The following is a 14447-nucleotide window of genomic DNA, read 5'->3' as shown; positions in this document are numbered from 1 at the left end:
TTTTAAAAATAGTAATTTCTTTATTTTACAAATATTATATAGAGTCTTAAATACTGAAGGATAACAAATATTTTCAACGCTACATTAAACATTGGAAATTTAAAATGTAAATATAACCGACGGCCTCTCGCACATACCATAAAAAATATAAAAATAAGTCATAACTTTCTGAACCACCCATAGTTAAATCATAGCAGAGTTTAAATTTAAAACATCATCTAATAAACATCACATGCCCAGAAACAGCAGATTCAACACTTCATATTCTGCAGCATGAATCATCAATGTTAAAAATACATTATTGCATTGAGTTTCACCTGCAGATACAAATTTAACTCCACAATATTAAAGTTGTATTGCTTTAACAGCTGTGTGCTCATCTCTCGTCATGGCAGGATTATCGTACATCTCCAGACTCTTCCTGCTGTTCTTCCTCGCCTTCTCATCCTCATCTTTTTTGCAGCACTTGCAGCAGCAGCAGCAGTGTTTGCCGCAGAAGCCAAAGACGGAGGTCACCATGGCGTCCCAGGGCTCCATAGAGTGCAGGGGCCGGGGCAAAAAGTCCCAGCTGCGGAGGCACTGGGGCAGGAAGCGGGGATAGCGAGACTGCATCACGTTGGTGATGATCACAAAGATCACCAACGCAATGATGGGCACGCAGACGCCGACCAGGACTTGCCAGCCGGCCAGCGACAGGCCGAATACACTCAGAGGTAAAACCAAGAAACACAGGAAGAGGTAGAGGCCGGCAAACCAGCGGTATTCAGCCGTATGGTTCCCCAGCCCTCTGGCCAACCTAATGGGCAGCCGTGTGAAGGGGATCGGATACCACAGCAAGATACCCATGATGTTGAAGAAGAAATGGCAAAGTGCAATCTAGAAGAAAACACATATGACATTTAAATAAGGCTGTCAAATATTAATGAACATAAAATTATTTGAGTTAAAAGCAATGCAATTGGCAGAAAATGATGCTGGCATTGAGCGGGATACGTTTCATATCAGCCTCGTCTCACGCTTTCAGAACATCACAATGCCACTTGGTTAACGTTGTGAAACGATTTGTTAAGTTTAGGCAACAACACTAATTGGTTATGGTTTCAAAAACCATCATGTTTGAGTATAATTAATAACCTAACAACATGACTGGCATAAATAGATAATTAAATAGTCCTTGGTTGACTTTCTTGCATAACATTACGTAACAAGCATTAAGTCGACGTTTGGTTTCACATTGGACACGAATGGCGGTCTCCTAAGTGAAAGTCATGTTTTTGTTGGAGCCACCCTCCCGCCATTACCGGTCTTGTTATTATACACTCGTTATTAGACAAAATAATTTTCAGTAACGGTCGCTCATTGACCTACATCACTACGTCTGAGCGACTGCAACAATGTCCATATTCAACGTATCTGTCGTTTGCAGATACGTACAACGGCAACATTTATTCCTGGCGACTGGGCTGGTTAAAAGCTAACATTAGCATGCTAACATGGTGACAATGACAATGCAAGCATGTTGATGTTTAGCACATAGTCGAATGTTAACCATGTTCACTCTAGTGGTTTAGTGTGTTAGCATGCTAACATTTGTTAATTAGCAGTAACAAGCACAGCTGAGGCTGATGGGAATGCCATTAGTTTGATGATAATGATGGGGCTTATGATACAACAGTCTATTGTGTAACTTTGCAGCGAGTATAACAAGTTATATTTTCAATTAACTTATTTCCAAATATTTAAAAGCAACAGGTTTTTGATTATTCTCCTGTCTCGCATGTAGCTGTTATTGTGAATATTTGGACCAACGTACCCTACAAGGGGATCAAAGCTATTAGAATTCATCATCTGGGAACCATGAATATCTGTACGTAAGTTCATGGCAATCCATCAAATAGTAGTTGAGATATTTTCACTAAAAACCCAAAATATTGACGCTTGAGGAAAAGTCAGGGGATCACCAAAATCTGTAGGATTCATCCTCTGGAGAGCATGAATGTTTTTAAGTGCCTTAATCGCAATCCATCTGACAGTTGGGGAGATATTTCAGTTTGGACCTAAGAGCAATATTGCCATCCATAGACCCACGCTGCTAGCATGGCTAAAAACGGGCACACAAGGGAAACTTTGTGTTGCGTCTCACCTGCAGGGAGTTTGATAGTGTTTCTCCAGGGCTAGCCATAGCAGCTAGTATAGCCGTGGTTGTCGTACCAATGTTTGAGCCCAGCGTCAGAGGATAAGCTCTCTCGAGGCTAATGACACCAATACCTGGTGAAAGGAGATCGACGAGATATAAATCATGGTGTATATTTAAAAAAAGACATTTTAATAACATGTTATGTAATCGATGACTTACCAACAAGAGGAGTTATAGCTGAGGTGAAGACGGAGCTGCTCTGAACGATGAAGGTCATCCCCGCTCCCACCAACATTGCAATGTAGCCAGTAGCCCAAGCGAAGGGGAAGGGGAAGTCTGTGGTCAAACAGAAACACCGGAGGTGAGCAATAAACCTGGTGAAGTGTTTCATCACCACAGTGTTTGTGCCTGAGCTTTGTCCGTCACACAGAAGGACCGCTGGACCTGTCAGCAAGCCAGAAGCAGCAGGGAGGCCGTACCTGTGTCCTCATCAAGCATCACCATAGGAGGGCAGGTGTGCTGACTACCACACAGGCTGGAGAGAGCACGCCGATTATGATTCATTTTTCTTACCTGTGTTGAGCACCTTCTTGATGATGACAGCCACCTGTCCCTTCAGCATGGAGTTGAGCAGCTTGACGATGAGGATGAGGCAGGTGCAGAGGGTGAGCAGGGACAGAGCCAGGAGAATGAGGCCCACGGCCAGGTCCGGTAAGTCAACGTTGACGAAGATGTGTTTGCCTGAAATGGACGGTCAAAGAGACGAACCGGCATTAAAGCGTCCACTCAAGGCTTGACTTATGTGACGGCTAAATATAGCCTCACATGCATGACTCACTTAAGAGCGAGCCGTTCTTTGATAAATGGAGCTTTGGTTGTAAAAAAGACCCGTTTCTGATCTCAATGAGTGGTTATACTATTTATAAAACCAAACTCAAAGGCATTTATTTTAATTATTTTGTCTTCGTATTACTGCTTAGTCTTGAAACTTGAAAGCATTTTTTGTTTCTTTATCTTTTTATCCTTAATATTTTATCCCTTTTTCACGTAAGACTATTAATATCTAATGGCGGCGGTATATCTACATAAGCCATTTTTGGCTTCTAACCTCTTCTGGACAATGTTCAAACTGTCATTTTATACAAGTGTCTATGAGCAAATAGACAGTTAAACGCAGACTGGCCAATCATAGGGTAGCATCATCCAGCTTTGAAACTCCCACCGAGGAGACCGCTTACGTAGTTCTTTAAACCCAAAAGAAAACCTTCTCCTAAACCTAACTGAGTTGTCTCCTGTGAACACGGAAGTTTATTTTGAAAACACTGTATGCATGTAACGAGCAAAAATGTACACGTGTTGCTGAAAAAGCACGACAAATGAGGAGCAACTTTTCGTAATATATACAAGCAGCTGTATGAGGATACGGTTGAAAAGTGAAACTCGTTACCCAGGGAAGGTGTAAGGAGATCTAAACGTTACGTTTCTACCTAAAAACCTGTGGAGCTAACATTAGCAGAGTACGTTAGCACATCTTTAACTAGCGTTAGCACCTCTATGCTACGCTAGCAACTGAAGGTATATTGAATGTATTTGAATGATTGTAACAGTGAATAAAGAGGAACAGTGTTGTTCCTTCATGTCATTTTCTTCTGGCTTGATCAGCAGCTGATGTGCTGGTTCATTGTTACACTTTAGTTTCTATCTTTGTCTCTTTTAACTTGTTTTTTGCTGCTGAATCAGTTTGACTCCCTGAATATATCCTTAAACACACATTGGAGCCCTTTCTGTCTGCGTCCTCTCTGAAATCACTTTTTGTTTTTTCACTATAAGTTAGTTAGTGACAGTGTGGGCTCCATGGTAACGTGGCTCTGACAGCTTGACGGAGCTGGGCTTCGGGGGGGCAGAATACTTTGACCATTTAAGGGTCACGTGGCCACTCAAGTGCTTCAGCGAGGCAGCATGAATAGACGTATTGAGCAGGTAGACGGGTCAAGGGAGGGTTTTAGCTGAGTCACTGTTACAACTCAAAGGTAGTCATTGTCTGAACATCAGAAGGTCCGGATGAAGGAGGTTGTTGTGTCTCATATGTCACTGAGCTGCAGTGGATCAGATAATCCTAACTGCTTTGTAAATGTTCTTATTTTCCTCTCTTTCTCTCTTTTCCTCCCGACTGATAGAGGCACGCTTACATTTCTCTTGGTAATCGGTCCAAGACGAGTTCATCTGGGTCCAGGTCAGGTTTCCTTCTTCCCAACACATGGCACCAGCAGTGCAGTTGTCCACTGTTGCATTCCAGAAAGTCTGCAGGCAAAAAAAACAAACTGCTTTAAATGCAGGAGCAGCAATAATGAAGAAGTCCGTGGTAATCTTTAAATTACCGCACAACATTCCACCTTTGATAAAATAACACACCTTCAATGCATGATCTAATGACGCAATCACTGTGGTCACAATGCTAGAAGGACGATATCAATGATTAACAGGAAGAGGTAAGCATCGCTTCATCATCTGTGTTTACTGCTGCCGTGTTGTGTTCAGTGTGTGGCAAACTAACAATTTAGGCATGTTGATTTCTCACCGTGTTGACCTCTTTCTTGCACCAGACTTTGATCAGACTCTTGTTTCTGGCTGCTGGATCACCGGTGGCAATGCCAGTGATGACAGATTTATCCAGCTAAGAAAACACATAAACACGTCTTTTTTAAAGTTCTTTATGTTAATGTTTCATGTTTCCTGATGATTTCGGTGCCACTGACTGTACCTGGACGATGGAGTCGGTGAGAGGGTCCGTGATGACGTTGAGCAGGTCGGGGGCGTCCTCTCCGGTCTGGATGTTGAAGGATTCGATAATGAGGTGGGTGAGTTTGTACAGAACGCCCGTGGCGACTTCCAGGGGCAGAAGAACCATCACTGACAGCCAGTTGAAGAAGTCGTGCACCGTAGCGCCGGCGAAGGCTCTGGGAGAGAAGGGAACACGCTCTTCATTAGCGGAGTTGTTCGGGTTTATCTTCGTCCCATCTTTACTATCACATGCTCGGATTTACCTGCGGAACTCATTTCGGTCTCCTGCCTGCATCATCGCCACAATCGTGTTGGTGACCGATGTTCCGATGTTGGCGCCCATGATGATCGGCACTGCAGACTGGACATCCAGCACTGAAGAAAAGTAACGCCGTTATGTTAATGTGCTGTATACTATAGGTCCTCGCAGGCATGGGAGCATAATGAGACAAAGACCCCACCACGTCTTCTACATAGGAGCAGGACACACTCATGTTATAGTTGTTTAGTTGCTCTTTGTTGTTGTGTGTTTCTTTGTAGTTGTTTAGCCGCATCTCTGTGGTTTTGCATCTCTATGTCTCTTTGTAGTTGATTTGTGTCTCTTTGTAGTTGTTCTGTGTCTTTGCACATGTTTATCTGCATCTCTCTGAGGTATTGTGACTCTTTGTGGTTGTTTTGAGTCACTTTGTAATTGGTTTGGTCTTTTTGTAGTTATTTTTTGTCTGTGGTTGTTTTTCTCCCTTTTGTAATAGTCTTGCATCTCTTTGTAGTTGTTATGTGTCAGTTTGTACTCTTTATGTGTCTTGTTGTAGTTCTTATGTGTCTCTTTATATCTATTTTGTGTCTCTTTGTAGTTGCTTTGTGTCTCGTTGATGTCATTTTATGTTTCTTGTGGTCATTTTGAGTCTTTGAGAGACATTTTGTAGGTGAAGAACAGGTGGGGCCCCTGACACTTAGGGCCCCTGGGCCTGTCCCCCGGTTAGCACGTTCAGTAATCCACCCATGCATGCTTGTATCTGCGTGGACATGTTGACAGAAATGTAAGTGTGTGTGTGTGTGTGTGTCCGACTTACATCCAGAGGACACCATGCTGACCACAATAGAGGAGGAGGTGCTGGAGCTCTGCACCAGCACTGTGACTAACACCCCGATCACCAGCCCGGCCACAGGGTTGGACAATATCACATTGTCCTGGAAGATGTCACCAGCAACTTTGCCTGTACACACACACACACACACACACACACACACACACCCACACAAAACCTCAGGTCAAAAAACACAGCGCTGCATGCGCATTACATAAGCAGCGCTTTGTTGGCCCTGGCATTATTAAGGAGATAAAGTAAATGTGCAGTGATGGGTGGTGATAAAGATCCAAGATATTGAATGTTATTCTGTGAATTAACCTCCGACTAGCTGGAAGGCTGAGCTGAGAACATCCAGCGAGCAGATAAACAGGTAGAGAAGTCCGAGCAGCATTGCGGCCTTCAGAATACCAGTCAGCACCCGCATAATCTTCCCTTTTGTATCCAGGTCTGTAAGAAAACGTACAAAGTACTGACTCAGAGTCAGGTTTTTGTAAAGGGGTTCATGCGGTGCGGAGGCCGGCGAGCTGCCTCACCTGACCACTTGACCCCAGTGTCTTTGAGCTCCGGGAGATTCCAGGGGTCTTCTGCATCTGGATCCTCGTTCACCAGGTCCACGGTGGAGTAAGCCGGCAGGATGGCGACATCTTTAACCCGAGTGTCGTCGTCTAGGGAGGGAGGGAGGGGTGTTAGAAAACAGCAGCACAGTTTGAGCACCTTTAAAAGTGTCCGAGAGAAAAGGGACGCACCGAGAGTCGGGGAGGAATCGGTCCCCACCTGTGGTCTTGGAGCCATGACGGTCTGAGGAAGGCAAGGTCACAGTTAATAAGTTATATGGTTACATTACAGACATGTCATTATATTTTTACAAGCAGGTTTATTAAATTAATGGAGCAGAAGATGATAAAGTGGAAATTTGTCCAAGCCAGCTTTTCAGAATAAAATGACTCTTTCAATGCAGTGATTTTAATCTATAAACAATCTGTATCACGGTGATTATGACGTAATGAAGTTATAAAAAAACAAAAGCCTCAACTTGTCCACCTTTATGGTTGATCCAGTGGGACTGAATCTCAAAAATCACTGTTATAAAAATAAGAAATAACACTTAAAAAAGCACACACACACACACACACATACACACATACACACACACACAGAGAACCGACAAGACTTTACCAGATAACTTCAATACAAATCTACAGAAGTTACACATCATCTCTGGCACACATTCTCCCGCGCTACCTCCTCCTCCGTCCCCGGTAACCGTGAGTCCTCATGCGGCCCCGCTAACACAGCGGTGATGGTGGACGAGATTTACGCACCTGCAGTGGAGCGCCGTGAGCGGAGAGCGGGAGGCTTCACCTGGGTTACCTGTTGCTCTCCTCCGGACGGAACGCTGCTTTTATAGCGCGGCGCGACGCCGAGCACGAGCACACACACACACACACGCGCGCGCGCACACACACACACACAGACACACACACACACAGAGGCTGCTCGCGGTTCAAAGGTCGTGCACATGTGCAGAGTGCAAGAGGCTGCATTTATCTCTGTGATAAAGGCAATGTAATGGTTTTCTTAATTATGATACACAGTATTATGATTAAAAGGCAGGAAATCTGACCCACAGCAGTTTCTTTTTGTATTATTATGTTTTACAATAATAATATGTTGCCTTCAGTGGAGTATCAGCTACATAAATAAAATAAAGTATATTCGCATAAACACCTGTTGACACCTGTCAGGTTTTAGTCTCAGCAGCAGGTCCAACCTAAGGCTCGGGAGTGGACCGACACCGGAATGAAACGAAGGAAGCTGCCCCCTGGTGGCTGTGAGTGCAACACTAAGCTGCAGACATTTATGTGTCATCTATGTTCACTTTGCTGTATTTTCGTCTCTTCATGTAATTTTTAAAGAAATGTTTTGAACTATTGCTGAAGTCTGTTATCTGTGGTTCTATGTGGTGAAACCGTTTCGCTGCCATCTGGACCCCGATTCTGAATCTCTGGAATAATCCTGATGAATAAATGAAGAATTTATTTTTATTTGTTTAATCTCCTCCATTGTTAAATAATGTTGATCCTATGGCTATTTTCCCTTATTTTGAAAGATTTTGTGCAGTATGTTATAATAATAATAATAATAATAATAATGTATATATATTTATATATATATATATTATTAGTATTATTATTAGCAGCAGTAGCAGTAGTAGTATTCATTCAATAATTATATATATATATAATTATTGAATGAATATATATATATATATAAATATATTGAACAATAATTAATAAGTCTTTGGCTTAAATACTCATAACTCATGACCATACAAAGACCATAAACTGTAACGAGGGCTCACAAATAGACATTATCACATTATTATTCATAATTTTTTTAGGTTGTGCATCATATCGACTCTTTGTGTTTGTGAAGTTGTCATGCACGCTGTCGTTAAATGTTGAATGTTAATTCTACACATTATAATATATATATATATATATATATATATATATATATACATTGACTCATATGTCACACCGGAGCAACAGCATTTCATTTCAGCAGATATGTTGGTATTCACAACCATAACTGCTACATAAACACAATAGTACAGGTGTTCACACAGGCACACGTTTGCAGCACGTGCACACACACATCTAGTGCTCATTAGTCTGAGTTTATAGTGAGAGATACGACTGTAACAACATAATAAATCTGAAGTCAACAGTATGAATACAAGTCAATGATTAATCTCTGTTTCAGTTCCTCCCAAAGCCTCAATAAAACACTGTGATTAAAGCTGCACTAAACAAGAGTTCACTCAGTTCAACTTAAAGATTCATGTTTGCTTTAAGATGTTCTTCTAAATGTGGATGTTTCACAAAGAACGACTGCACTCACACACTTCTTCTTCTTCTTCTTCTTCTTCTTCTTCTTCTTCTTCTTCTTCTTCTTCTTCTTCTTCTTCTTCTTCTTCTTCTTCTCAAGCTGTAAAGAAAACAACAAACCGGTTATCTTAAAACAATTAGAGTAAAATGACTTTTTTAGAGATAACCTGATATCTGAACACCAGCTCATAACCAGCATCATTATGCTGGTTATTGTATTATGTTATGACACAGCCAATAAGAGCTCCGGCTCCATCAGACACACAGTGTTCAGCCAAACAAACAATCACTGCAAACATAAATGATAAACAAATCCAACAAATTACATTTCATGATTGAGTCAGTAATATCAAACATTCACAAAAGTAGTCGTAGTTTGGTTCATGTATTGATGAATAAATGTATATACATGTTTATACTTTGATCATTAATCATGTCTTCATTATATGTTTATTTTTATGCACCAATCACCTTAATACTAATTAAGTCATATTAATTGTGCACACATAAAATAATAAACCTCTGATTCTGATAACGTCCTCATGAAAAATGTGCAAAATCTGAACCGTGATTTGAATGTAAATGAATTCACTTGGATTTGTTTTATTTTTATGATTATTTAACTTTTTTTTTTGCACATTCTGACCGCAGAAAATACAATACGGTAAAAATGTTCCAAATAATTCTACTTCACTCGTAGACGAGCAGCACACTGTGTATAAATACCATAAACAATACGCGATAAAGTATTAACTGTTATTCATTTCATCAAATCTTTCTATTCTGAATCCGACCTCATTCATCAACATTAATAATAACAATCATGTTCTTTGTTGAGAGCAATAAATCACCATGTAAATGTAATTATTTCTTCATTCTTATTGCGTAACTGAGTCGATATTACAGTCTGCTAATTATTTTGCAGATAAGACATTATGGATTAAATACCGATTAATAATGATAATCGAGCTTCTGTGCAGTTATGAGCGGTGATATTGTGAGTGATCGGCGTCTGATTGGTTCCAGCGCCGGCTGTGACCTTGACCTCCTCTCGGTGCACACGGGAACCTGACACGAGTCTAAAGAAAGCATCTCGAAGAGGCTCCGCGTTACGATTCACCGGGTTATTTATTGACTAAAGCCATTTGGTGTTTCTCCTCATGTGACATCAGAAGACCCACATATACGACTAAAGATCAGCTCAGGTTTACCTTTGACATTTGGAACGCTGCTGTCACTGTCCCTCCACCCACACCACCATCAAAACACCATCCTGTCATCGTGTATTAACTAAAGCTTTCAATGACGGCAGTTATCTCTTTTGTTTTCTTTTTTCTTTGAAGAAAACACATCGAGACACATCTCTCTAATGTCCCCTGAGAGCTGCTTCCCTGTCTTGTCCTCGTGTGCTCCTTAAGTTGTTGTTTTCCTTGTTGTTATGGTACCGGAGTCAATGATTGGCCCGCGAGGTCACCGGTTGATGCCACCCGCCTGCCATGCTGGCACAGTCCACACAGGGTCAGGCTGCCTGTAGTACTACGAGTGGGCTGAGCTGAGGTCCATAAAACCATAAAGACTTTCAGCTGTTAACTCGTCCAGTGATCCAGGTTACAGCCAGAGAGAACACGGGTCCGTCTCCAGGTCTGGTCCTTGGATTCTAAAGAGACTCTTTGAGAGAATGCAACAAACCTGCAGCTTTACCGACACACAGCCCGTGTGTTCAGGGAGACATTGGACATGTTGAAATAATAACCTGACACACAAACATGTGGTTCATATTAGCAGGAATAAGTTATTTTTAATGCTGGTGTTTTCTGAAACATAATATTTCTATTAACAGACCGTCGGCTCCAGTGCATCATGATAAAATAAACATATCTAAAGCAGATTGAATGCAGATTGTTCAGAATAAACCCGGATGGAGAGCAGAGAAAGACTCCTGCTGACCTCCTGAGACACGGAGGAAATAATCATTTACAACCGAACGACTCAAACATTTCACCAACGTTTGAACACATTAGAACAGCAGCACAAGCAGCAGCACTCTGACAGTTAACATCTCACTTTAATGAACAATCATCCTCTAATCTGTATTTTAATCTATCTAGCAAACAACAACTGGTTATTGTGCTTTATGACACAATAACACACTAAATGAAATACAGGAATGTGTAACCTGTTTATGAAATGACTGGAATGATGTGAGACTGATATAAAAGATTATGTTGCACTTGCATCTTTACTGTTAAGTTTGCTTCACCGCCTTTCTTCTGGTTGATGTTCTGTTTTATCTATAAGTCAAGTTTATTCATATAAAACATCAACAGTAACACATTATTAAAGCTCATGTAAATAGAGTTAAAACATTAAGGGCCAAGAGATGAGAAAACACAAACAAGCTGAAACAGAACAAGACAGTGAAAGAAATGATTTCATAAATATAAAAGTCTTCAGCTTTGATGTCAAAGACCTGTGAGCAGCTGACCTGTGAGCAGCTGACCTGTGAGCAGCTGACCTGTGAGCAGCTGACCTGTGAGCAGCTGACCTGTGATTTTCTGGGTCTTCAGAAATAATATGTTGTTGTTTTTTTACACAAAAACATGCAGCGATACGTTTTATTGTTGCTTAGATCTGAGTCTGCAGGTCACACTGGATCAGATCTCCGTCCACTGAGGAGTGAGAGAAAAACAAAGTGTTCTCAAGAACTCAAGGTAACGCTGGGAGAGTAACTGATAAAATGTAATTTTGCAGAAGCCGTCAGGACTCAGCAGCTCCACTCGTCCTCCAGCAGATGGAGATGAGACTGCATGGTCTCATGACACAGTTTAGAGCCACTCATCAGTGTTTGAATGCTTCATTTAAACATTACATCAAAGGGATAGAAATGCATTACTGCATCAATAGTTATAACACAGTAATAGAATATATATCATTCTAAAAGGGTCCATCACTGTTGGTACTTTGATGTGAGTACTTTAGTACTCTCACTGTACCAGAGTACTCCTACACAGAGGTATTACTACTGCGTTTCCTGCATCGATCACTCTCAATACAAACCTTTTTAAACTTGATGTATTTAAAACAAAGCTGAGAGCTTGTTTCCTGTATTATCATATTCTATCATGTGACGTCTGTTAAACATGACGTCTTTGTGTCAGAAGAGTCTCAGAACGCTGCCGGTACCGGATGCAGCAGCTCGCTGAGGTCCAGCACGGAGGTGAACCATCGGACGGTACGTTGAGCTTTGGCCGACCTTGGAGATGATTGATGTGAAACCCTGATTCATAAGTCATCCACACACACACACACACACACACACACACACGCATGGGGGAGCTTGAAATATGAAGTGGTTGAAAATAAATGAAATAAAATAATAATCATGAATAATTCTGTGACATCGATTGAAATGCAGGTGCAATAATGTACAAGCAGAGACCTGCTGATAAAAGACAAAGGTTTATTGTCCTAAATTGTATCTTTTCAGACCCTGTTATGAAACAATGAACAGAGAAAATATCGGGATTCATTGTTGATCCATTGGAGTCCAGTTGTCCCTCAGTATCGCAGCATGACCTGAAGACAAAACATGACTTATTGATTATGAAATCTTTTAAATTTCTTGGTGACATTTGAGGCTCACATGAGCTGTTGGTTGTAGATCAATAACTCACATCACTGAGCCAGTCGGTGAAGGCGGAGGTGCGGGTGAAGACGGTGGGTTTCTTCACTTCATTGCAGACTCGAGAGGACACGAAGCTGGTGACGCCCTGGACGTACCAGCGACCGTCCCGACCCAAACAGTTGAGAGGACCGCCGGAGTCTCCCTGAGACAAGAAACACGGCAGAAGTAAAACATTCGACCTCGATCACAGCGGGAAGTTCACTTCTGACAGGAGAGCGGTGGCCTCACGCACGTTGCATCCGGATATGGCGTCTCCTCCGGCACAGATCATGGTGCTCTTGACGTGGATGCCCCACCAGTCGCTGCGACTGCACACGGCATGCTCCACCACCGGCAGCAAGGCCTGCTGCAGCTTATCGGGCATGGGGCCGTGGGCTGAGACACAAGGAGGACCAAGGAAATGCATCAAGGCAGAGTTGACTCACTGCTGTATTATAGAGATAATACACGTTATTCTCCTGGTGTCCACTAGGGGCATCACTACTGTATTATGGAGCACTGCAGTGTTTGATGCAGTGTCAGACTGTCTTATCCCAGACTGTGAAAATAAAAACAACCTAGCATTTAATATACAGAGAATAATGTGACGACGCAGTGACTTTACTGTAAAGGTTCCCCCAGCCAGAGATGTAACACGGTGCTCCATGGACGGGGATCTCTCCAGCCTCTGGAAGACAAGCTACGCCAACGCTGTCATTCATGACGGGGCTCTTATCCAGTTTCAGCAGGGCAAGATCATTGCTGTGAGAAAATCATGGTTATAGTTAGCTTTTCACTGATTGAGGAGGCGAACCAGCTAAGACAATTCATTCATACTGTATTTATTGGCTTTATTAATCACATGAATTTGTTGGATTCCTTTTTTGCGTTTACTTTAAAAGGTAGGTTGTTTGCTTAAAGGTGTACATTAACAATCAGTGTTATTTATGCTTATTAAAGGGGACACATAATGCTTAGTATTTTACATTTCTACTAGAACATGTTATTTTCTTCACACTGTGTTCACCTTCTGTCTGAAACACAAAGGTAGTTCTTGATTTTGTTGTCTTATTTCACAGTTTGTGGGTTAAGTAGGGACTCCAGATACCCAAATGTACGTGCACACTGACAAAGTGAGTTTTTCACGTTATGTCACTTTAAATCATTCCACTAGTGATTCAAAAACAAGGGAATTTGTTGATCTGCTGTCTAAAATTGTTATAACATAAACTCACCCATCAGCCACAAAATCAATGTCCCACATCGGGTGTACGATGATGCGCAGAATGTCTCTGATCTGTTCAGTGCCCTCCTGCTGGCTCATGTCATGCTCTCCCAACACCACACGGTACACGTCTCCTGGCCTGTATAAGACACCTCATGTCAGATTACATCTCCCTCATATCAGACGCTTCACACTGCATGTCCACGTTGTTCTGCACGCATCACACAGCAGCTATGGCATCACCCGATGCAGTGTCCAGCCGTCAGCACCCAGCGAGGTCCAATCAGAGTCCCTCCGCAAGTGTGATGGAAACGGCTGCCGTGCTTCACCTGCAGGGAGATCTGAGAAAAAACATATTAATCATTCAAATGTAATTCTAAATCAGAGAATAGACCTCTTTTCTGTGAGTGGACATGATGAAGTCTGTGGGCGGAGCATAGGTGGAGGAAGAATCATTCTCAGAACACATAAGTGAGCAAGTTTCTGTCAATATGTACAGTCTCTAAAGGTGTGTTCACACCAAACGGGTTAATCGCGTCATTTGCGTCGTGTTACTCGCGGGGGACTAGTTGTCGCCGGAGAGGGTGCGTGGCTTAACACCCTGGAAGCCATCCATCTCTCTAATAGTTTAGCCTGTTAGCAACATTTTCTCTCCGTC

At 42.1% G+C, this 14447-nt stretch overlaps 2 protein-coding genes across 2 annotated transcripts in view; both read right to left on the bottom strand.

Moving 5' to 3' along the window:
• On the bottom strand, window positions 1-7393 carry LOC116400617 (sodium-dependent phosphate transport protein 2B-like). The gene is made up of 13 exons (XM_031878536.1): window positions 7332-7393; window positions 6756-6807; window positions 6543-6674; window positions 6328-6456; window positions 5992-6135; window positions 5182-5293; window positions 4899-5094; window positions 4716-4811; window positions 4327-4438; window positions 2711-2878; window positions 2357-2473; window positions 2144-2268; window positions 1-876 (listed from the first exon to the last, which is right to left on the bottom strand). Exons 2-13 carry the CDS (start codon window positions 6799-6801, stop codon window positions 346-348), a joined length of 1908 nt encoding a protein of 635 aa, XP_031734396.1. The 5' UTR covers window positions 6802-6807; window positions 7332-7393; the 3' UTR covers window positions 1-345.
• A 4950-nt stretch (window positions 7394-12343) lies between these two features.
• The window catches only part of LOC116400612 (proproteinase E-like), a 2800-nt gene continuing 696 nt past the window's right edge, over window positions 12344-14447 (bottom strand). Inside the window, exons 3-8 of the mRNA XM_031878529.1 lie at window positions 14033-14130; window positions 13800-13928; window positions 13190-13326; window positions 12818-12960; window positions 12575-12727; window positions 12344-12476 (exon numbers count right to left, since the gene is read on the bottom strand). Of these exons, the coding sequence (XP_031734389.1) occupies window positions 12459-12476; window positions 12575-12727; window positions 12818-12960; window positions 13190-13326; window positions 13800-13928; window positions 14033-14130 (678 nt within the window). The 3' untranslated portion in view covers window positions 12344-12458. The remainder of the gene's footprint in view (window positions 12477-12574; window positions 12728-12817; window positions 12961-13189; window positions 13327-13799; window positions 13929-14032; window positions 14131-14447) is intronic.

This window comes from Anarrhichthys ocellatus, unplaced genomic scaffold (genome assembly GCF_004355925.1).
Source record: "Anarrhichthys ocellatus isolate YVR2014 unplaced genomic scaffold, GSC_Weel_1.0 scaffold185, whole genome shotgun sequence".
Lineage (NCBI taxonomy): Eukaryota > Metazoa > Chordata > Actinopteri > Perciformes > Anarhichadidae > Anarrhichthys > Anarrhichthys ocellatus.
The sequence above is the reverse complement of the archived record's forward strand: the minus strand, read 5'-3'. Positions and strand labels throughout refer to the sequence as shown.

Coding starts and splice junctions, on each gene's coding strand:
- LOC116400617 (XM_031878536.1), bottom strand. CDS start 6,801: ATGGCTCCAAGACCACAGGTGGGGACCGATTCCTCCCCGACTCTCG. Junction 6,136..6,327: donor AGCCTTCCAGCTAGTCGGAG/GTTAATTCACAG, acceptor GTGTGTGTACAG/GCAAAGTTGCTGGTGACATC. Junction 877..2,143: donor CACTATCAAACTCCCTGCAG/GTGAGACGCAAC, acceptor GTTTTCTTCTAG/ATTGCACTTTGCCATTTCTT.